This window comes from Mya arenaria, chromosome 3, assembly GCF_026914265.1.
Source record: "Mya arenaria isolate MELC-2E11 chromosome 3, ASM2691426v1".
Taxonomy (NCBI): domain Eukaryota; kingdom Metazoa; phylum Mollusca; class Bivalvia; order Myida; family Myidae; genus Mya; species Mya arenaria.
The window spans coordinates 31,672,063-31,694,063 of NC_069124.1; the positions used below are offsets into that span (position 1 = coordinate 31,672,063).

The 22,001-nt window shown below is 39.2% G+C and overlaps 1 protein-coding gene across 1 annotated transcript; it reads right to left on the reverse strand.

Moving 5' to 3' along the window:
* Window positions 1-458: 458 nt before the first annotated feature.
* LOC128228764 (xanthine dehydrogenase/oxidase-like) lies at window positions 459-21,801 on the reverse strand. Its single transcript, XM_052940263.1, has 31 exons — window positions 21,691-21,801; window positions 20,181-20,307; window positions 19,656-19,792; window positions 19,466-19,516; window positions 18,835-18,976; window positions 18,202-18,369; window positions 17,228-17,304; window positions 16,570-16,660; window positions 16,115-16,203; window positions 15,622-15,734; window positions 15,251-15,316; window positions 14,650-14,800; window positions 13,397-13,580; window positions 12,908-13,086; window positions 12,614-12,733; window positions 11,735-11,854; window positions 11,331-11,493; window positions 10,523-10,592; window positions 9,820-9,907; window positions 9,149-9,235; window positions 8,286-8,477; window positions 7,273-7,418; window positions 6,747-6,828; window positions 6,085-6,180; window positions 5,619-5,747; window positions 3,656-3,730; window positions 3,410-3,462; window positions 2,566-2,683; window positions 1,926-2,012; window positions 1,463-1,633; window positions 459-1,034 (listed from the first exon to the last, which is right to left on the reverse strand). The coding sequence occupies exons 1-31, from the start codon at window positions 21,799-21,801 to the stop codon at window positions 861-863; spliced, it is 3,657 nt and encodes a 1,218-aa protein (XP_052796223.1). The 3' UTR covers window positions 459-860.
* Between the last annotated feature and the right edge of the window lie 200 nt (window positions 21,802-22,001).

The following is a 22,001-nucleotide window of genomic DNA, read 5'->3' on the forward strand; positions in this document are numbered from 1 at the left end:
TTTGACTTGGGCTAACAAGAGTTTTTTGCCCTTGTTTTAGAAAAAAAAACGATTGTCTGTAAAAGCTTGTGTCGCTGAAGTGCCTCATGTATTGCATCTGCACTTTTGAATATTAATGGAAATGTTAGTCAGCATGGGCTTTTGCGCACCTGCCATTTTTTTTAACATTTCACTAAGTCTTGCAAGGGCCATGACCAATGGATAAGTAAAACATGATCTGAATAACTTTATATGCCGTATGTAGCTCTTAAAGCATTGTGCATACACACATAGAATTTCATAGCAATGTTGGCCAACATGGGCTGTGGTGCACTAGCCAAACCTTGTGTTGCATGTAGCACCAAAATTAATGCACCTACACTTATGAAACCTAATAGGGATGTTTGTGATAATGGCCTGTTATGCACCTGTCTTTTCTGTCTCATTTTATTTCTTAACTCCACAACTCGACATTTAACCATTCGTCACAATTTTGATAGCTCTAGTTCTGTTTATTGTAAAAAAAAAAAAAGCATTTTAATAATATATGTTTATTTTACTAGAATATAATTGTTACATTTGCTATATTATTTATAATTTTATCATAAATTGGCAGAACTCCATTCAAGTTTTAATATTCAATGAAATCTGCTTTTGTCGGAGGGTTTATAAGAAAGACGTTTTACTGAATAATATAAAATTTTGTCAAAAGTTTCCGACGTTTCTAACTCAATTCATTCAAATAATATCTGTAGCTCTGGAACATATCAATTTCCCCGGACAGTGAATTTGTATTATATTATATTCTTTAGTTCATGTGCGTACATTTTATTACTGATTTTATTAATTTATTCTTCCTTAATGCACAACTTTTTAACTCTTTATTTTTTGGTATGTATCTGCTCTCCACAAAGTTCCGCTATTCTCTGCACAGTGGCCGGTGAATCCATCCGGAAGTAGCCTTCTTGACCCTGTTGTGCCCGCGCAGCCCCTACTGCGTGTTTAATTGCGGTAATTACAGACATGGATAGGATCAACGGAGGCTCTCCGACACTCTGAAAATGAAGATGTATTAAATTATACTACTTAAATATCATATATACGCCTTTTTACTGCTCCATCCATAGCCTCATAGATACGCCTTTTTACGCCCTTATTCACAGCCTCATAGATACGCGTTTTTACTCCGCTATCCATTACCTCATAGATACGCCGTTTTACTCACCTTTCAACAGCCTCAAAGATACGCATTTTTGCTTATATATCCATAACCTCATAGATACGCCTTTTTACGCCCCTTATCACAGCTCATAGATAGACGTTTTAGTCTTCTATCCATAACCTCATATTTACGCATTCTTTCTCCTCTAGCAATAGTCTCAAAGATAAATCTTTTATACTGCTTTATCCAGAGCCTCATATATATACATAAGTTTTGACTTTTTGATTACGTAAAGGATTACTTAGGTGCTAGAAATGTTACCTTAGATGAGTAGATGTTAGTCTTGATATCGTATGGGTTTTTAACGAGTGTGACGTTGAAAGATCGGGGTACACTTGTGACGCTAGGGATCTTGTAGAGAAGTGGACTGCAGTGCATATTCTGTCCCTCCGCGTTTACTCGCATGTCCTCACTAGTTACCATACCCAGACCCTGGTGAAACAAACATAAAATGGTTTTAAATAGGCAGGGTACTATTCGCTCTAAGGACTGCAGTGGCCTAAAAATATTATTTTCATCAAAAATAACCTTATTTTCGTATTTAGGTCAAATATGATATTTTCGCGCAAATAACCCTATTTTCGTATTTAAGTCATACCCGGAACCACCCTGTAGTCGATTTAAGTGTTTTGTAAAGCAAAAAAAAATCAACTAGCTATCTTAGTGTTTAGCGCGAATGCGTACACCGCTGAATAACCCACTTAATAAAAACAATGGATGTTACCATCACATAGGCGCCCTCTATCTGTCCAATGTCCACGGCAGGGTTGACGCTGGAGCCCAGGTCTACGAATATGTCAGTACGAACCACCTGTAGTATTCGATTTAGTGTTTTATTGATTCGAGGAAAATAATAACAGACACAAAATGACGATTATATAGGGGCATGTTGTCAGATCAGCGTTTCAAAATACAGTCGAACCCCATTGGCTCGAACTCCAAGGGACCGGCGAAAATACCACGAGCCTCGGAAAATTCGAGCCAAGCGAGAATTCTTACCATCAGTATAAAGAAATGGGACCTTAACATCGAGTTCGAGCCAACGAGAAAATCGAGCCAAAGGAATTCGAGTCAGCAGAGTTTGACTGTATATTCCGTTTCGTTGAGCTGTGCATTTTACACAACTTCAATCCATGTATGTAAACAAGAGTCATGTAAATTTATACGTTTTGAATAGGAAAAGGTAATTGGAGTGGTTCTAAAAATGCCTTCCCGTTTACCCAGTGAAAACGTTCATCTACCTATATAAAGATGGGACACTAGGTTTGTGACACAGTCATGATCAATTCAAGTTCCTCTTTCCCCCAGCTCCACCTCCATCTTTAACCCCCAACCCACACCCCCTTCTACTCCCCGGGGTTTACCTGGTTTTCTCCTGTAAGAACATCTATTTCCACCTCGGTGCAAACAGCCCCGTATGTGAAATAGTCCTGTTTGTTTCCGTTCTTCTTTGCCATGCTAAAATGGTCCTTATCGGGTGGCCTAGATCGTAGAATGCAGATGTTAAAGAATGTCAAGTCATTTCACACATGTACAAACTATACCATTGCCTTTAATTTTAGCTGGATTTCTAATCGACAATCTCCGGGTTCAAGATTGGCGAGAATCGGGCGTGCGTTCCGGTGTCGTTAACAATTTTGCGTTAAAGTTATATTTTTTCGTGTCACAAATACAATTTGAATCTGATCTTCATGAAACTTGGTCAAAGTATTTGTCAGCATGCTTCGTACAAACAGTGTATATATGGGTAATCGCCGGTCAAAAACTAGGCCACTACGTCAACTATTAAGACACTATTTGTGTTAAAATTTCTTATTTCTTTCACCAGTGTTCATCCAATCTTTAACTTTGGTCAGAATCTTTCTCAGCATGGTGTTCATGAATTCAACAGTGGGTCATCTCGGGTCAAGGTTTGACCGGTGTGAATATGGGTCATCTCGGGTCAAGGTCGGACTGGTGTGAATATATTTCATCTCGGGTCAAGGTCGGACCGGTGTGAATATTGGTCATCTCGGGTCAAGGTGGGACCGGTGTGCTTATGTGTCAGCAGTTTTGCTCTCTACTCTTTAAACATACATGTATATATTCTGCTCCAAAATCGAATTTGTCTAATGAACAATTCCGGCTTGAAATAAGTTTCCGCATTAACCCATTGTTTGTAATATAAGCCACTTTCAGTGTGTTTTTCATATTTAGGTAGAATCCTACCTGTTATATCCTGTAGCCGACATGGGTACTCTCTGTTGAAAAGCAGCCTTCACCTGAATATTTAGGAAAACACAACACTACACTTTCATATTCCCCAAAGTATTTTTAATTTCAAGATATTAATCGAAAGCATGCCATATGACTGGATTATCAATTTCAGTGAAGTAAATACAAACGTATTAAAATATTTATTTCCATTACATCCAGATAAAAATGAACTGGTGAGAAGGCAGGGGTGGTACAAACCTGTTTCTCCCATGGATCGTCCGGCATCGCTTCTCGTACAGGCTTTAGCCGCTCAATCAAGGTCTCACACGCGATCTATAGCAATTATACAACATTTGCAATAAGTACCGCTCAATCAAGGTCTCACACGCGATCTATAGCAATTATACAACATTTGCAATAAGTACCGCTCAATCAAGGTCACACACGCGATCTATAGCAATTATACAACATTTGCAATAAGTTCCGCTCAATCAAGGTCTCACACGCGATCTATAGCAATTGTACAACATTTGCAATAAGTACCGCTCAATCAAGGTCTCACACGCGATCTATAGCAATTAAACAACATTTGCAATAAGTACCGCTCAATCAAGGTCTCACACGCGATCTATAGCAATTATACAACATTTGCAATAAGTACCGCTCAATCAAGGTCACACACGCGATCTATAGCAATTATACAACATTTGCAATAAGTACCGCTCAATCAAGGTCACACACGCGATCTATAGCAATTATACAACATTTGCAATAAGTACCGCTCAATCAAGGTCACACACGCGATCTATAGCAATTATACAACATTTGCAATAAGTACCGCTCAATCAAGGTCTCACACGCGATCTATAGCAATTATACAACATTTGCAATAAGTACCGCTCAATCAAGGTCACACACGCGATCTATAGCAATTATACAACATTTGCAATAAGTACCGCTCAATCAAGGTCACACACGCGATCTATAGCAATTATACAACATTTGCAATAAGTACCGCTATATCAAGGTCACACACGCGATCTTTAGCAATTATACAACATTTGCAATAAGTACCGCTCAATCAAGGTCACACACGCGATCTTTAGCAATTATACAACATTTGCAATAAGTACCGCTCAATCAAGGTCTCACACGCGATCTTTAGCAATTATACAACATTTGCAATAAGTAACGCTCAATCAAGGTCTCACACGCGATCTTTAGCAATTATACAACATTTGCAATAAGTACCGCTCAATCAAGGTCACACACGCGATCTATAGCAATTATACAACATTTGCAATAAATACCGCTCAATCAAGGTCTCACACGCGATCTTCAGCAATTATACAACATTTGCAATAAATACCGCTCAATCAAGGTCTCACACGCGATCTTTAGCAATTATACAACATTTGCAATAAGTACCGCTCAATCAAGGTCTCACACGCGATCTTTAGCAATTATACAACGTTTGCAATAAGTACCGCTCAATCAAGGTCACACACGCGATCTATAGCAATTATACAACATTTGCAATAAATACCGCTCAATCAAGGTCACACACGCGATCTATAGCAATTATACAACATTTGCAATAAATACCGCTCAATCAAGGTCTCACACGCGATCTTCAGCAATTATACAACATTTGCAATAAATACCGCTCAATCAAGGTCTCACACGCGATCTTTAGCGATTATACAACATTTGCAATAAGTACCGCTCAATCAAGGTCTCACACGCGATCTTTAGCAATTATACAACATTTGCAATAAGTACCGCTCAATCAAGGTCTCACACGCGATCTATAGCAATTATACAACATTTGCAATAACGGTACGGAGTTCATTTCAAATACGCTGCGGTGCGCCTTTTTATCACATTTTTCATTGGATTAGATCAATGGCCAATAGTAAGAGATGACACAACCGATATTATTCAACCTTTTATATAGATTCAATGAATCCACCATTCCACGCTGTATAAAGTACATTATATCATAACGCATTAAATTTACTTAATTAAAAGAGTATAATAAAGTAAATTGATAAATAGTAGCAACTTAGATTTTTTTTTTCAAAATGTAGATGTAAAACGTCGGACCGCTGATTAAGGAGTTGAGCTGCGCTCCCCAGAGACCCTATCTCTGTCTTTCATTAATGTACCAAAATAACGGTATATCTATAAAATGATAAACAATGCACCCATAGATACTGACCTTCACGGCGGGTCCGTACAGGTCAAAGCCCATACTTCCGGCCGTAACTATGGCATTCGGAATCTCGCGCGTGGACGATTCCCAAGTGTAGATCTTCTCTTCCGGTAGTCCAAGCGTTCGTGACGCGACCTGAACCAAATAGCCAATGACAAACTTTTTAAACTGACTTCCATGAATGCATGAGTCATAGATATATTACAAAGATCGATATATCCGTACTGAAGAACAAAAAGAGACATATTATTTTGTTAAACGGTAGATCGAATCGAGTACAGACAAACCCCATTGGCTCGAACTCGCTTGGGTCGATCTCCTCGTTGGCTCGAAGTGAATGTAAAGGACCGATTTATTTCAACTGAATGTTAGCATTGGCTCGAACTGTCCGAATTAATTGACTCGAATTATTTCACCGATCCCTGGGAGTTCGAGCCAACGGGGTTCGACTGAATTTGTATCACTTATTGACCTGTATGCATTTTGTGTTCAGTCCCTGCCCCATCTCGATTCCTCCGTGCTCGACCAATACGGTTCCATCCAGGTAAATATTCACCAGAGCTGCACCCTAGCAGATAAAAAAATATTTAATTAATTTTATATTATTAATATTAATATAAATATATTAATATTAATATTCATTTTCGCCTCTTTACGTTTTATCCGGAGTACTTTATATGCGTATGTTTTACATTGAATAAAGAAGGACAAAAATCGGGCCAAAATTATTTGTTCGTTATAACCGGCTGTTCGTTATATCCGGAGGTTCGTTATATCTGGTGGTTCGTTATATCCGGAGGTTCGTTATATCCGGAGGTTCGTTATATCCGGAGGTTCGTTATATCCGAAGGTTCGTTATATCTGGTGGTTCGTAATATCCGGAGGTTTGTTATATCCGGCAGTTCGTTATATCCGGCGGTTCGTTATATCCGGAGGTTTCTTATATCCGGGATTTACTGTATAACTTGTAAGAACCAAAAAGTGTTCTTTTAATATCGTACTATTTAAGTATACTTAATTTAATGATACTTTAAGTAGGCTTTAAGCACATCTATAGTAACTGAAAGGTGGGTTATAATGTGTTTTTATTTTACCTCAAATATTAAAAAAATCGGTTAAGCATATGGTCTCTACCTGGTTATAAGTTGGGAGACCGAAGCCAACGGCGTATTTTGTTGCAGTCATGGCGATACCCCGCTTTTTCCATCGGTTTTGCCTGAAAGAAACGCCCCACAGTACAAGTCATTTGACTACCTAACACATAATTATGACCGTTACAAGGCCGTGATCCGATCGGAACACCTCGTCCATTATCCAACAGAATCCCGAAGGCTTGCCGGAGATGGCCGAGTTTTTACGATTGGCCCGTGATTAAAATGTACCATTCGGAACTCATCGGCCATTTTTATCCAAAACAACGGTTTTTTTTAAGAAATGGCCGAGGAGTTCCGAATGCAAAATGTACCCCTTTGTTTACGATTTACCAAACTAGCCTTCCGGATCTATTTATTCTTATAGTAACAGGTTTTCTTTTAGATCAGTATTTTAAACTGTTTTTTTCATAACTAATTATTGTTACTCATTTTCTAAATCGTGAAGCAAAATATTGTTAGCATAGACTCAGCGTTTAACTTGGGTTCTAGGAAAGACACGGGCATACTTGTTAAAATCTTCAACATCCTTGAGTCTTTGCTCATAATGGCTGCCCTGTTTACATTCACGCCAGAGTAGCGGTAACGTAACGTTCTTCATTAACGTCCCACACGGCGCCATGTCACCGTCCTTGTACAGGTTGCGTTCACGGATCTACAACAGTGTTATATTATATATAGGGAAGAAACCATTTTAGGGGGAAAAACTTTAACAGCGGAAACTTGGAATGATCTTATTGCAACGACAAAAATATGCTTACACAAATGTCCTGACAGAAACCGATTACTTTTCCAGATAAGATACGAAATCTGGCTAATGGAAGATGAATTTGCAAGGTAACAGGAGAAGTCGTAACAACACAAATTCGCACCACTATGAAGTCGCGCCATATACGGAGAAGTCGCCCGACATATGTATTATATAGGCGGTATGGGTAGATTCATAAAAGTATATTGTTATATAGACCTTATATTAATTTACCATCATAAATTCTTAATCATTAAAAAACTTTGTATAACGAATAGCATGTACTATATAATCCATATGCCGGGCGAGTTCTCCATATATGGCGCGACTTTGTAGTAGTGCGAGTTTGTGGTGGTACGACTTCTCTTGTAATCATTTGCAATGATGATTAAAATTTGTCAAAAAATGAAGAGTGCCTTTTGTTATTTGGGGTATGCATTGTTCCATTGATGTTTTAACGCATGGTAAACCGCCGCGTGGAATTGAAAATACCGTGGAAAAGAACGTTTTTTCGTCAGTCAGATGTGAAACACAACTTCCAACGACTCTCCTGGTGAAACACCTGACGAAACAGATGGAACCAGAAGAAAAAGCAAACCCTGAAGATCCCTTGATTTTTCACTACTTGTTATTTGACATACTACTTCCGGTGTGAGACCGATGATGCCAGTGGACCTTATGACGATGTCCTTCGTAACATATACATTGTTGTTCAAGATCAGCATGTCTTTACAATATGGTATATTCAACACTGGAGCATGTCCGGTAACTAACCACTTCCGGTGTTAGACCCGTGACGGCGGCGGCCCTGGTGACGATATCCTCCATGACCAGGACACCCTGCGGGTGGCCGAATCCCCGGAAGGCGGTGTTGGACGCAGTGTGAGTTTTGCAAGCACGGCCCACCACTCGCAGAGCGCGCACCTTGTAGCCGGATTCGAATGACGTCACTGCGTTCTCTAAAATCTGATGTACAGAAAATTTGGTTTTAAAGATTATGTCAAAATAAATGTCAATCTATCTTTCTGTTTTAGTAAAATGTCACCTACAATACATCACACCCGCGCCTCTATCATTATTTTCTTGTTCGATGTCTTATGAATGTGTAATACCTGAATACAGTTTCTGTGAATATGCGCCCCCCCCCCCCAAAAAAAAACAACAAAAAAAACAACAACAACAACAACAACAAAACATCCAAGTTAACTTTTTATATTTCAATACAATTAAATATAGCTGATAAATAAGCCCCAAAATGATGTTGGGATGCACCATTTCGAACTAGAAATTGTTAACATTTTCGTGAAGGAGTACCCCTAAACCCCCCTGCCAACACTTTAAACCAAAATAAATATCGGTTCGGAGGGGGGGGGGGGTGCAAGTCAAAAGCTTACGCCCTTAAGTTACGTCTACTCTTACGTCTTATCCTGGATCTTCAGTACTTTATTATCCCCAATTGCTTGTGACAATTATTTAAAGTAACAGCTATTATGTATCTAAAATGTATAAGTTAACATAAGCCAAAAATCGCCATCCAATCAAATACTAGCATGTTATTATATGTACGTAGTAAAGTTATTCGATACTCATATATGTTTTCAAAAAAAAATTAAATGATAAGAATAACCACTTATTACCGGCCATGAGAGGTCGACAGCATATCCAGCGTTGCTGTACAATTTCACGTCAATGGCTTCAAGGATCCCGTCATTGGACACGCCCACCTGGCAACCACAAAGGACGCTGATTGTTTAACATTTATTCTGTCACTTTTTATAATTACAATTGTCATGTTAAATACTTAAAGCCAGTTAAAGGGTTCCATAAAAGTATGTGTTAATTATCATTTAACTTTAAAGCTGCACTTTCAAAAGCTGCTAGATCGTTTTGACAACTGTTTTTCTTTCTTTCTTTTCGTCTTGGAAAGAAACCATTTTACGTAAATATCTGGAAACCATTGATATAAGACTGCTTACAAAAACCAGACCACAGTCTTTCATATTTGCTTTCGAAAATTTATGTTTAATGCCAATAAACTCATTTTTCCTAAAGTAGTAATCCACAAAACATATTTTTTCGACCGTTAATATAAAACCGATCTGGGTTTTTTTGTCATATGTCTTATATTTACTGGCTTCCAGACATTCAGGAAGAAATTGGCTCATTTCAAGACAAAATACAAAAAGGTTGTCAAAACGGTCAATCTGCCAAAGTGCAGCTTTAAGTCAGTATACATTTGCCATGGCCTAGCATGTTTCCTAGGAGATGAAATGAAATGATAATTTGGTAAAACATCCTTGTTCGCCACCTTATATACTCCGAGCATCGGGTGTCTCTTTCCCTTAAACGCCATATCGACTTCCCTCGGTAGCACCAAGCGCGCCGACTTCCCTGTCCTGAATTTGAAAGAAGTAAAAACATACATAAAAAGATACATTATGATGGTTAATTTATCTATCGAATTATTTTTGCTACACATTTTCTGTTCTTGCTACGATTATGCATATCTTTAACTTACTTGGCGAAATTCGCATTTATTAAGGATTTTTAAAGGGACTAGACACCAGATGGTCCAAAAATCGGCAAATACAGTATTTCCTCAAAACAAGCCTAGAATTATCAATAGGAACTAGTATCACGCCGATAATACATCATTTAACATGATCAAAATTATATTGTGGCACTATCTCAGATGAGTTTAAAGCCGTTTCAAAATGGCGCATAATGGTTTCCAAGTTTAAAGTGTGTATATTGAGCACGTAAAAGTCATGTGATTAGTACAGATAAATACACCGACGCTATTTTTAAATTTACTGGGATTTACGTGGTAGACAAACCAAGTAAATTTAGACTTTAAAAAGTACGCAAAAACTGCGAAATATACATGTGTCGTAAACGTTTGCATTGTACACAACGATGCCAATTCTATGTATGTTTTTGTTAATTTTATTTTTATCTTGCATTTGTATCATCTGGTGTCTTGTCCCTTTAAGGAATGATATTATACGAACTTTTTCGCTGCAAGGGCGGTGATAACAGACACTGCTGGGGAAATACTCTCCTTCCCGCCAAATCCGCCGCCTAAAAGTACGTCATCAATATTGTGTTCATATCCTCATTTTCGTTAACAACTCTTACATCAGAGAACAGCCACATTCTTTCGAATAAATCAGTTTTAGCATCACTACAATACAATTAATATTATTTGACTTTTCAGGTGACCTTGTTTCAGGAACATAAGCAATCGTAACTACTCCGGCAAGCTCGGAAGATTTCTTTTTCTTTGGATAACAGCCGAAGGTGTTCCGATTGGGATTTGCAATGTTTAGACTTTGACATTGACCCTGATTTTTGAGGAAACGAACAGTATTACAGTCAAACCTGTACAAAGTAGCCTTTGGGAAACGATCAGATTGGCTGCTTTGGACAAGTGGCCTCTTAATCCAGGATAAAAAAAAAAAACGCTGCAAATAAAAGCTGCTCCCTTACAGATTGACCGTTTTGACATTATTCTTTAGGTCTTGGACGGTCAATTTTTTGCGTGAATGTTAGTAAGACTTTTAGAAAAGAAGAATTTTTCGGCAGTTTTCCAAACGGTTGAGATATGAGTTTTGAGTAATCTTGTATCACTAAATATATGCACTGAAGCCAAAACCAGTTGATTCTGAGACAAGGAAATAAACAAAGTAGAAACTGTTAATCATTGATAGTACAGCTTTCGCTATATACTACGACCGTTTTCTGAATAAACTGTACGGTCTGTATATCGTTAAAAAGACTGGGTGCATGATACTGACATTGATTGTGTGTTGAACTCACCAAGTCGTTTGACCCTGACAGTTGTCTTGTGGTTAGGGATACCCAGTAGTTCGGCGATTGCCTCCTGGTCGTGTCGGATGCTCTGGCCGGTGACCGTTACCTCCATCTCGCCGCCCTCCCGGAGACGCGCCACCGCTGCGTGCGGCTCGATGTACATGTGGTCCTGAAACATGTAAGACATGTGGACGCTTGCTGCAAAATTCTGAGTTGACCTTGAACTTATTTTATATAAACTTGACTTCATCAAGAAAAAAGGACTACGAGATGAATACATAGTGATATTATTTCGCATACTATTTTAAAAATCCGGGACACTAAACAATACAATGTCAAGAAGATCGCTAAAGGTAAAAGGCGCGAGTATCGGGAGCTTCCTATTTAATAACCCCTCCCCAGAACTCTACCTGCAGCCCGGTGGCGTATTCTCCCTGAAAAACTACGTCACTTTTGGCCAAGGCCGCTTCAACGTCACCCTCTACCATTTCCATCGGTGGCCCAAAGTAGCTTTCTTTCTCTATGGCTTCCTGAACGTAAGAAAACAGTTTGGATAAGGTTCCTTTTGGATGAAAACGAATACATAAACAATTACATGTTTAGGCTACTGTCTTTATTCTTCTCTTTTAAAGAAAACCCAATTTGTTCACATTCACTAATGGTGGTTTCTGAGTAACAGGGGCCACGATTTTCGAACAGTCCGAGTTCAGAATCAATTGGCAGACATTAATTTCAATGTAACTTTCCCTATAGTTGAGTATTTACTTTGTAAAACGAATAAATGTAATAAATATATAGGGTTTTTTTTTAAATTCAATAAAAGTGGGGGTTTTGAGTCGGTGTCTAGACTCGGACTGGAGACTTTTCGTGATCATGGACCCAGAGCCTACAATGTTTGAATTATACTTAGAATTAATTAAGAATTATACTACTCCCAACCCGATTCTTCGACGCTAGTCCCATCACTAACTTAACAGCAGTCTCCCTGCATGAACTTTCTTTTCACAACCCACTTCATAACCCATAAACTCACTGGACTTAAGTTCTTTTTACAACCCTTTAACCTCTCCTCTAGGCGACCGTGGCTCCAACCGGCTAGACTTAAAATATGTAGTTTTTTCCCGTCAAGCCATACCTGAGTAGTGAGAATGGGCTCATTTGCTTCATACAGCCTGGTGAGATTAGACACGGCTCTGACCACCACTTCTCCACCTCAGGCAACCGTGGCTCCCAATAGCTAGCCATAAAGTTTTGAGTTCAATCTACACATTAAACCCCTCAAACCGTACCTGAATAGTGAGAATTGGCTCAAGGTCTTCATACAGCACTGACACCTTGGCCGCGGCCCTAACAGCTAACTCCCGGGTCTCGGCGACCACGGCTCCAATTGGCTGCCCCCAAAACAGCACCTGAAAGTCGCAAAACACGTGTTCATAAGTAATCCTTATTATTAACGGATATGGCGAAACTTTTGGTAATAAAGGAACTACCCCAAATCGACCCAATGCCCCAAATTCTACTTAAACACATCGGATATATATATATATATATATATCACACACAAACAGACAAAAATACTCCACCTCTCCAATGGCGAATATCGGCTGATCTTTTATAATGGTCCCGTGGGTCCCCGGCGCCGCCAGGTCCCTGTGGTCTAGGTACGCCCGCACGCCCTCCATCATCAATGCACCGGAAGTATCGACATTGAGAATCTTGGCACGTGCCTTCGTGCTTAGGACGAGGGCGACAGACAGCTCACCTGTTAAGAAATAAGAAGTGGGTTCGCATCATGTTTACATGTGTAAGTACCAAACAGCGATTCAGCTTGTCAAATGACCAATGACAATGAAACACATTACAGTTCAAATTCCTTTCTGTGAGCGTTCTGGTAATACATCTCGAAGAACAAAGAAGAAAGAATCTCAAAACTTGCATTAACGTTAAAGGTGAATAAAATAAAATAAAGAATTCGAATTTTCGTCAAGGTGTTTTTTCAAAGGTTCCTGAATTACACTGTTAATTTTCACATCTTGTAGCCCCATACGTTATTCTTCATGTATATATATTACCTTTTTCAGCCGGAACGTCATCTGCGTACATCGCCTGGCCAGAGACGGCGACGTCACCGTGTTTGACGCGTGTTTCCCGCCCTACGGCGTCAGTGGACGTCGGCTGTTCGTGGGTCTGTCTGCTGTGGTAGCCCTCCCGGTACAGGGGTGTGAGGAGGCTCTGGTAGTCATTGGCCGTGGAAAGCTGAAAAGTTTCAGTCGCTCATGCGTAAGTATACGTGAAACACGCGCATCTCGTGTCCCGAGGCATCGTCGGATACCCCCGATACACACTACACCATGTTTCGTTGCGTACCGTGGGCAATTTTGCTACGAAAATCACGTAACCATGAATAATTAATGAGGCAGTTTCATTGGTTCCGCAAAGTACCAGATGCTTTACGGTTGAAAAATATTCTGGCAATTGCCGGAGTTGAGTCGGGCCCGCCTTCGCAGTACAATACTAGTTGGCAGTGATAAAGACCACAGGGCCACGGAGGCTTCTGACAGTATACAGTTATTGAACAATATTTGAGTATAACATGCGAATTCATTGGAAGAAGAGCTGTCTCTCCTGCCTCATGCATATGTATTAAAACGAGATTTTGTCAGTAACTGATTGTCCCACGTTATGTATGAAGTGTAACGGGAAAAGTACCGTGTTTGCCGACGATGGTACCGAGGCGTCAGTGGACTAAGATCTTTTTTTGAAACGCTCCCCTGATTAAAAAGCTTTGTGAGAACCAAATGCTAGCAGATACAACTAGAATACAACATGTATTGCAAAACTAAAACTTGATTTAATTTGCGCCAAATATCTTTTCCCAACAAGGACATATTAAAAAACATAATCTTCAGAGGTTCTAATTAATAAGATTAAAAAAAGAGTGCAAGACTAACTATGTGTATTCATTGTTCATTAGCCGTTCAATACCTGCGAAGGCACCATCTTGATTAAATCTAAATCCTTACAAATGAGATTTCCAACTGACATTCAGTACTGAGTTGAACTTGAAATGTAGAATGTGTTTGAGACCAAGAAAACGGACGGTAACGAGCTACGTCTGAGATTTCTCAATATTATTTTTATTTTTTTTGTCATAATTCAATGTATTAATCTCGGACACAATCTCAGCTCATGTGGGCATAATGAAATAAATGTATAAGCTTTTGTTTTAGTTCAAAACTGTACTATCGAATTTATCTGAAATTGTCATCTTTAAAGTTCCAAGCTTCAAACCCCCCAGAAAACGTTGTTATCATCTTGTAAGTACCTGTAATTCTGTTGTCACTTTCGCGTAGAACTTGAACCAGAAAGCGGACGCCACAGCCTCGCGATATTTGTCCTCTTGTTGGCCGTTGACAGACTCCAGGGCCGCCGTGAGTCGCCCGAGAACTCCGTGCAGCAGATCATCATTCCACTTCCTGAGGTGGGGAGGCAGGGAGTTGATTAACAAAATAATGTGTTGCCAAAGTGATTGTACTAGGACAAGTGCTTTGTGACGGCAACGGTGACTTCTGACGGTACTTAGCACCATACAACTCAAAAATATAGTTGAACACCGTTGGCTTGAACCCCCAGGGACCGGCGAAAATACATCGAGCATCGGAAAATTTGAGCCAAGCGAGACAGTTCGAGACAACGAGTAATTCGAGTCAAGCGAGTTCGAGCCAACGGGGTTCGACTGTATGTACAATGCTATTGGACAATTTGTTTCAAGATTTTCAACATTGCAAAACTACTCTGATACACAATCTCATAGGTACATTAATGTTCTAGCATTCTTGAAACGTTACTCTGTCCGTAAAAAATACGAAGAAGGCTTATAAGTAACGCTAAGATATAAATTTTAGTACGTGAAAGTCCATACATACTTCTTGTTGAATGACGTCAGGTCGGTAGAGTAAACCTTGCCCTTCGCGATACCTCCAAAACTGATTCTGAAAAAAAGAAACGCGGTAACATAGAAGCCAAAAATACGAATCGCACAAGCGGGAATGAAAGCGAAAAGGTTCTATCTTCTTCTTTATTTAATGTCAATAAGAACCTTTTCGAATTCACACCTCTAAGTGTGCACTTTAGATGCACCAGTACGGTTATCATCATAAAAATACTATAAATCGCATAATAAGAAAAATATTCAAGGCCTAGGCTTTGGAACCGACCCCAAAGCCCAACAAAAAATACATTTTTGTGAGTATCTACATTATTTTTTCACTTATGTATGGATGAAAAATATATAAACCGGAGACGCGTGACGGTGTTGTCCGTTCCTATGGTGGCAGACGCCGCCCCGTTCACGATTGCCAGGGAAAAGGATCGTCGCCCAGCAACTTTCCAATACCAGCTGTACTCACGCTGAAAATAAACACGAATGCATAATAGAATACATAGGTGTGACCCAGGGGGTTGAATGTATTTTCATTATTTCGTAAGGTAGCCCCGCTCCGTTCAGGACTGATCGCTGAACTGAAGCAAGTTTTTAGATTTTTTAAAATAAATAGGAAGTTGCTTTCTGTTGTTGTTGTTGCTGCTGCTGCTGTTGTTGTTGCTGCTGCTTTTGTTGTTGTTGTTTTTGGCGGCGGCGTCGTTGCTGTTGTTTCGTGAACGGTTTTGTTTTCGAGAAAGGAATACTAATGCATATATACTTTCCTTGTTTGCTTATCAACGTCTTTTACAAACGTCTCTTAAACATCAGAAAGGCGGGCACTAAGTTATGCTGCCGTCGTACATCATACCTTTTCACTGTGAGGAATGAGGACTTTAGTTATGATTTCTCCCTTCCCCAGCTTCATGTTCTGAATGGGAACAGTTCTTTCGCCACTTACTGGAAAGAAAACACACAAGAAAAATAACGCAAACGATTTTCAAGGACAAACCCTATAGTCCATACACATCCGAAGTTGTTTTCGATGTATAATGACCGAGGTATTCCGAAAGTGGCTAAACAAATAAAAGCAAGAAGCAACACTCTTAGGGCATCGACAAAGAGCAGCACTAAGATTTTGTTGTATTCCTTAATCATCGAAAAAAAATCCCAGATCGTGCACAAAGTCTTCGGTTATGGAATGTTAATGCAATTGTCATGGATATTCCTTAATAGTTTTACATTTTGCTCAAGTATGTTGGTTCATTACTTCATTAGGCAATGAATGTTGTGATAAAATGTATGTGTAACTACTGCTTGACTTACGGGAAGCGATTGTGACCACAGTTGGTAGCGTGTGTAACAGCGTGGATATGTCCGAGTCGTTCCGGCCACAGCACAAACTTCCGCCAACCGTCTGCAAAAAACGGAGATGATCTTATTTTCGGGTCAATTTCTTTTAGCAAGCGTAAAGATTGTTTTCATTGTTCTGTTATTAATGTGCCCGTCTTGCTAACGTTTCATTGTAGACATACGATTATAACATGCCTTCTGCGAAAAGATATGTGTAAAAAACTAATGGCCGTTGTCCATAACATTGTTAAAGATAATGAAGTTGTTAACGGCAACTTTTTAAGGTTAACTATTTTATCATGATCTGATGTTCTTAATATAAAACATTTCTGAATTACGTTCTATGTATAAATAAAAAGTACTGCAGGGCTGGTATCTATATTGGTCTTAACTGGACCTGAGAACGATGTAGCTAATCGGATTGATAGTTATTTATAACTGACCAATAGAGTCAATGAAGTCAATCATGTATGACCATCAGATTGACTAAAGTTACATAATGAATACCACACCAGATCACATATGTGCCCATGCATCTATTAGAGTATTAAAGATTTGAAAGTGAACAACGACCCAGTTAACAACGTTGTTAGGGTTAACAATATTCTGAACAATCGGCGCGTGTACTTACGGCACAGTTTCTTATCTGCTGTACGGCATATCGCGACAACATCTCGTTAAAAACGTTAATATGTCTTCTCTTCCATTCTGAAAAAAAAATACTTATTAAACTTCATTATTCAATCAGAGTCAAACGTTATATCCACTTTGATAAATTAGAGTCGAAACCCGTTGGCTCGATATCGCTTGGCTCAATTTCCTCGTTGGTTCGAACTAGCTGTAAACGACTGAAACCAAAGATTATGTCAGTTATGTACTAAGAATGTTATTGGTGATGAATTTGAATGTGACTTGAATGTAACCATTTTTCAATCGTTCGTAAAAATTGTTCCTTATTGCATTCGTCACCCAAACTCTTTTAAATTAGATGAACTTTTGAAGTGTAACAATAGATCTAAATTAATTAAGTGTTAATTATTGTTCTGTAAAACCATCATACTGAAATGCAGATGACACACCATCCATATTCCGATTAACTACAAGAACTGTTCATAATTACAATACCATCCAGTTATGTCTTATTACTTCATATTTTCAATGATGTTTAGTTCTTTTCTTTTGTGCGTTTGACATGTTTGTTAACTGTTTTATTTGATGTTAATTAATAAGTGTTTCATTCTTTTGTGATATCACATGCATATTATATGTCATGATGAAAATAAAACTTGAAACTTGAAAACTTGATTATGTTTTATACTGTGTAAGCATTCCCGCTTGACTCGATATTCGCGAGGCTCAAGTATTTTGGCCTTTCCCTGTGATATCGAGTAAACGGGTTTCGACTGTATAAATATAGCAACATAAAGAATGTATTCTGAGCCTACATAAGATTTCCATCAATTTTAAGACTATTTTGTTTGTACCAAAGGGGTTTTCATCAGACACTTTAGAAAGTATATTGAATGAGACTAACATTTTATTTTGATCAAATTAAATCGACACTATATTTTTTACTTTAAAATGTTAGGAAATACTGGTTCGCACCTTCCTTCACCTTGGCCTCCAGTACCGGAAGTTGCTCCTCGAGCTCGTTCATGGTACATCCGCCTCCAACCGTGATGCCCACGTCGGTGACGTCGCACCGTTTAAGCTCCGTGACGTCACCACCGTAAATCAGCGGGCCATCAAACTCGTGCTTCTTTATGGCGAAACCTACGGGAAAAAGAAAAGAACGTCTATCGTTAATTTCATTTTACACCATAGTAAATTGAAACAAAGCGTTATTTACGATCACATAAGTCCACATGTCATGCCGGAGTTACGCGAGAACATTCTGATGTTATAATGGCCAGCGTATTCACAGAACCCCATATGCAGTCCGGCTTGGTCATCAAACTCATATGTGCCCAGGTCAAGAAATAGACTCGGGTCACCATGAGCATGGGGCATGTATTTATTATGCGACCTTAAGTCAATCTTATGGTCATACTTCACTGACTCCATTCATGGCGAGGTCCGTTATTCATATCCAGTAATCCGATTAGCTACATCGTTATTAGATCCAAATAAGACCAATATTGAATACCACCCACTGATCGTTTATTACGTCACTTCGGATTAAAGGTAGATACCAATATCATAGCAGACGTGTCATCCAATCCATTCAGGGTACGTTACCTGTTGTGGTGTTCCCCATGACAAGAAGGGCTGACGGGAAGGTGTCCCGGAGCTGCAGCAGCTGCCGGAGGCTCACCGGCCGATACCACGTGATCTCGCCGCTCCCGAACACCGCCTGTCCCGAGCGGTATGCGTCCGACACCTGTATCGAATTAACTGAACATTTTACAATCTTTCGCCGACCAATGCAAATGACATTGCTTCAGTTATAAAACTGACTAAGCCTTGCAGGTTGAGATTTTTGGCGGATTACAACTGTTTTGCATTTTTTCTGAAACAAAACATGTTTTTTTCAAATTTCCAAAGAAGTTGCGTGTTGTTAATGCCGCCACATTAAGGGGCATTGACCTTATAGCTTGCGAGTTTGGTTTTTGCGTATACCCTTCGTTTATAACGATTTAACACACTTTCCAACACGCAAACTCACCCCGAAGACGAACGAGAGTCACGCGACGCGTGCAAATCAAATCCATTCATGAAATGCTGACGCGGCACCAAGAGGCAGACGACACTTGTATTCAGTTTTCAAGGTTTTGCAGACGACATATTCAGTCATAATTTGTCAAAGTGTTCGTACTTCCTGAAAAATGTTTTGACAGAGAGAGAAAATAAGAAGAACATGAAAACATACCTGAAGCTCGGGTGGGAATATAGGAACTTGGTCTTCATTCTCTGCAATCAACTGGAATAAAAATGAAATGAAAATTGGTATAAATACCGGTCTTTTGAAATATTCGAAACTTATTACATTTATTTCATTTTCTAAATGCATAATCCTATGTATGCATGTACTATTATACCCTAATGTACTATTCATATACCTTTTTATCAACGCTGGGAGTCTTCTCCAACCTGTCGCGGTTCCGGCAGCACTGGCTCCCCATGGGACACACTTCCGGTGAGAAGGACGAGAACGCCTCAATGATGGGTCGGTATCCGGTACACCGGCACAAGTTCCCTGTAAAGTAACAAAACGGTTGAAACGTGCAAAATGTATTATTCAGGTTAAAATAAGCTAGTTAAGTGACATCCGGTGGGTTTTCAAATTCTTTTGACGTGTTATTCAATAAAACGTATCCGAGTTATTTTAATGGTGAATTGACGCCAGCTTATACTATAGTTCTGATATTCGTGTGTTTATGACTTACAGTTATGCATAGTTGTATATTTCGATGTGTTCATCGGATATGGAATCGGTCGATAAAAACTCCCGTCATTTCTGCAACATTTCGTCTTTTAAAATAAATGTCGCTTCCGAACTTAATTTAATAAGCACAACCATTTTGACACCTCCATCCCAACCCCGCTCGCCCATTCTAAAAAGACACACTTTAGATGGATTTTACCTTCAATCGACCTCTCCACCTGTCGGCGGGACGGTGCCGGATGATTCCGTAGCAGAGTGAACGCCGACATGACGAATCCCGGGGTACAAAAGCCACACTGGAGACCGTGATTCTCCAGCAGTCGACGCTACATGAGGATATAAAGACATTTTAGTGGATAGATGACGGGGCAGGGTAATTGAGTAGCAGTGTGAAACGTGGGTACAAAAGTCGTTCTGGATGCCGTGGTTCTCTTAGACTAGCAATCGATGCTACAGGTGTAAAAGAGAACATTTAAGTGGATTGGTTGGTATATGCAAAGGACGGGGCGGGGTTATTCCGTAGCAGCGGAAACGCCGACATGACGAACTTTGTGGACAGTGGCCCTGACTCTCCAGCATTGGACGCTACAGGAAAAATAAGAGAACACCTTAGGGGATGTGTTGTTATGTATAAATGACGGGGCGGGATGATTCCGTAGCAGCTTGAACGCGGCCATGACGAAACCATGGTCCTCCAGCAGACCTCCTATAGAGAGAAGTTTCCCTTCTCGAAGTTTTTTTTTCATTTCGGTCCTTCAAACACATTTTGCATTGTGGCGATCCCTTATAATATAGACGTCTGTGCATGACTTTGATTGGAGGAATGTCCGATAAAAACCCGATCTGTAATCGCAGATGCATCACATTTCAAAAGATTCATTTAATTTGATCAGAGGGATACACGTTTTCAAAGGAACAGTATATTGAAGGTTCAGTACAACCGCTATCTCTGAGATTAAGTTACAGTGCTTAAATTTCTTTAAAAAATAATTGACGAACTCGCAAGCTAATAAGAACACAGATTATGTTAACACTCAGACTGCAGTTACAGTGCTTTTAAATTTCTTTAAGATATAATTGACGAAAGCGCAAAATGATACGAACCAAAATTATGCATACAAACAGACTGCTAGTTTTTAAATCTTGTTTAATATTTTAAATGTTTTAAAGCTGCACTCTCACAGATTGAACGTTTTGACAACTTTTTTGATTTTTTGTCTTGGAACGAGCCAATTTTTGCGAAAATCCATGGAAACCAGTTATATAAGAATGCTGAATCAGATCGCAGATTTTTATATTTAAGTTCAAAATTTGATATTTTATGCATTTTTTCTTAAATCGTTAGTTAAGGTTTAATCCATAAAACATTAATTTTCGAACGGAAAATATGATAATCTGCCAAAACGGTAAATCTGTGAGAGTGCAGCTTTAACAAACAGACTGCTGTTACAATGCTTAAATTTCTTTAAATTAAAATTGACGATATCGCATACTGATACGAACACAAATTAGGCAAACAAACATACTGCAACTCTTGAAATATTGTTTAAATTTTGAATGTTTTAAATAGAAATCTTTAGAATTTTCGAGTATTCACTATTAAAGCTCATCTTGATATAATTATGCGAAAATCAAAACACAATTTCAGGTTTGTAATGTTTATAAAATAGTTAAGTTGTTACGACCTCCAACCCGCCAATGAACGTTACCTGGACGGCATGCAGTCCAGTGTCCGTGTTCCCGACTCCCTCAACTGTGACCACTGACTTCCCGTGCGCCGCGCACACCGGAAACAGACACGAGTCAAGCGCAACGTGCATAGTTACAAGTTAAGGAGTATATAGATATATCTGACAAGAAATACAACTGAAACTTTCAAACTTTATAGAGACAGGTATGGTTGTAACGAGGAATAAAGGAGAAACTTTGCATCCGTACTTAATCAATTACGATATGTGGATTTCGTTTAAGAGTGTACACGAAAATAATATTATAGTTTATGATAGTTTGGCTATATGAT

Excerpts from the sequence above, each read along its gene's own strand:
- LOC128228764 (XM_052940263.1), bottom strand. The coding sequence starts at position 21,801 with ATGCACGTTGCGCTTGACTCGTGTCTGTTTCCGGTGTGCGCGGCGCAC. Across the intron at positions 15,317-15,621 it reads AACACCGTCACGCGTCTCCG|AATCAGTTTTGGAGGTATCG; the intron begins GTTTATATATTT and ends TCTTTTTTTCAG. Across the intron at positions 13,581-14,649 it reads AAGTGACAACAGAATTACAG|CTTTCCACGGCCAATGACTA; the intron begins GTACTTACAAGA and ends GAAACTTTTCAG.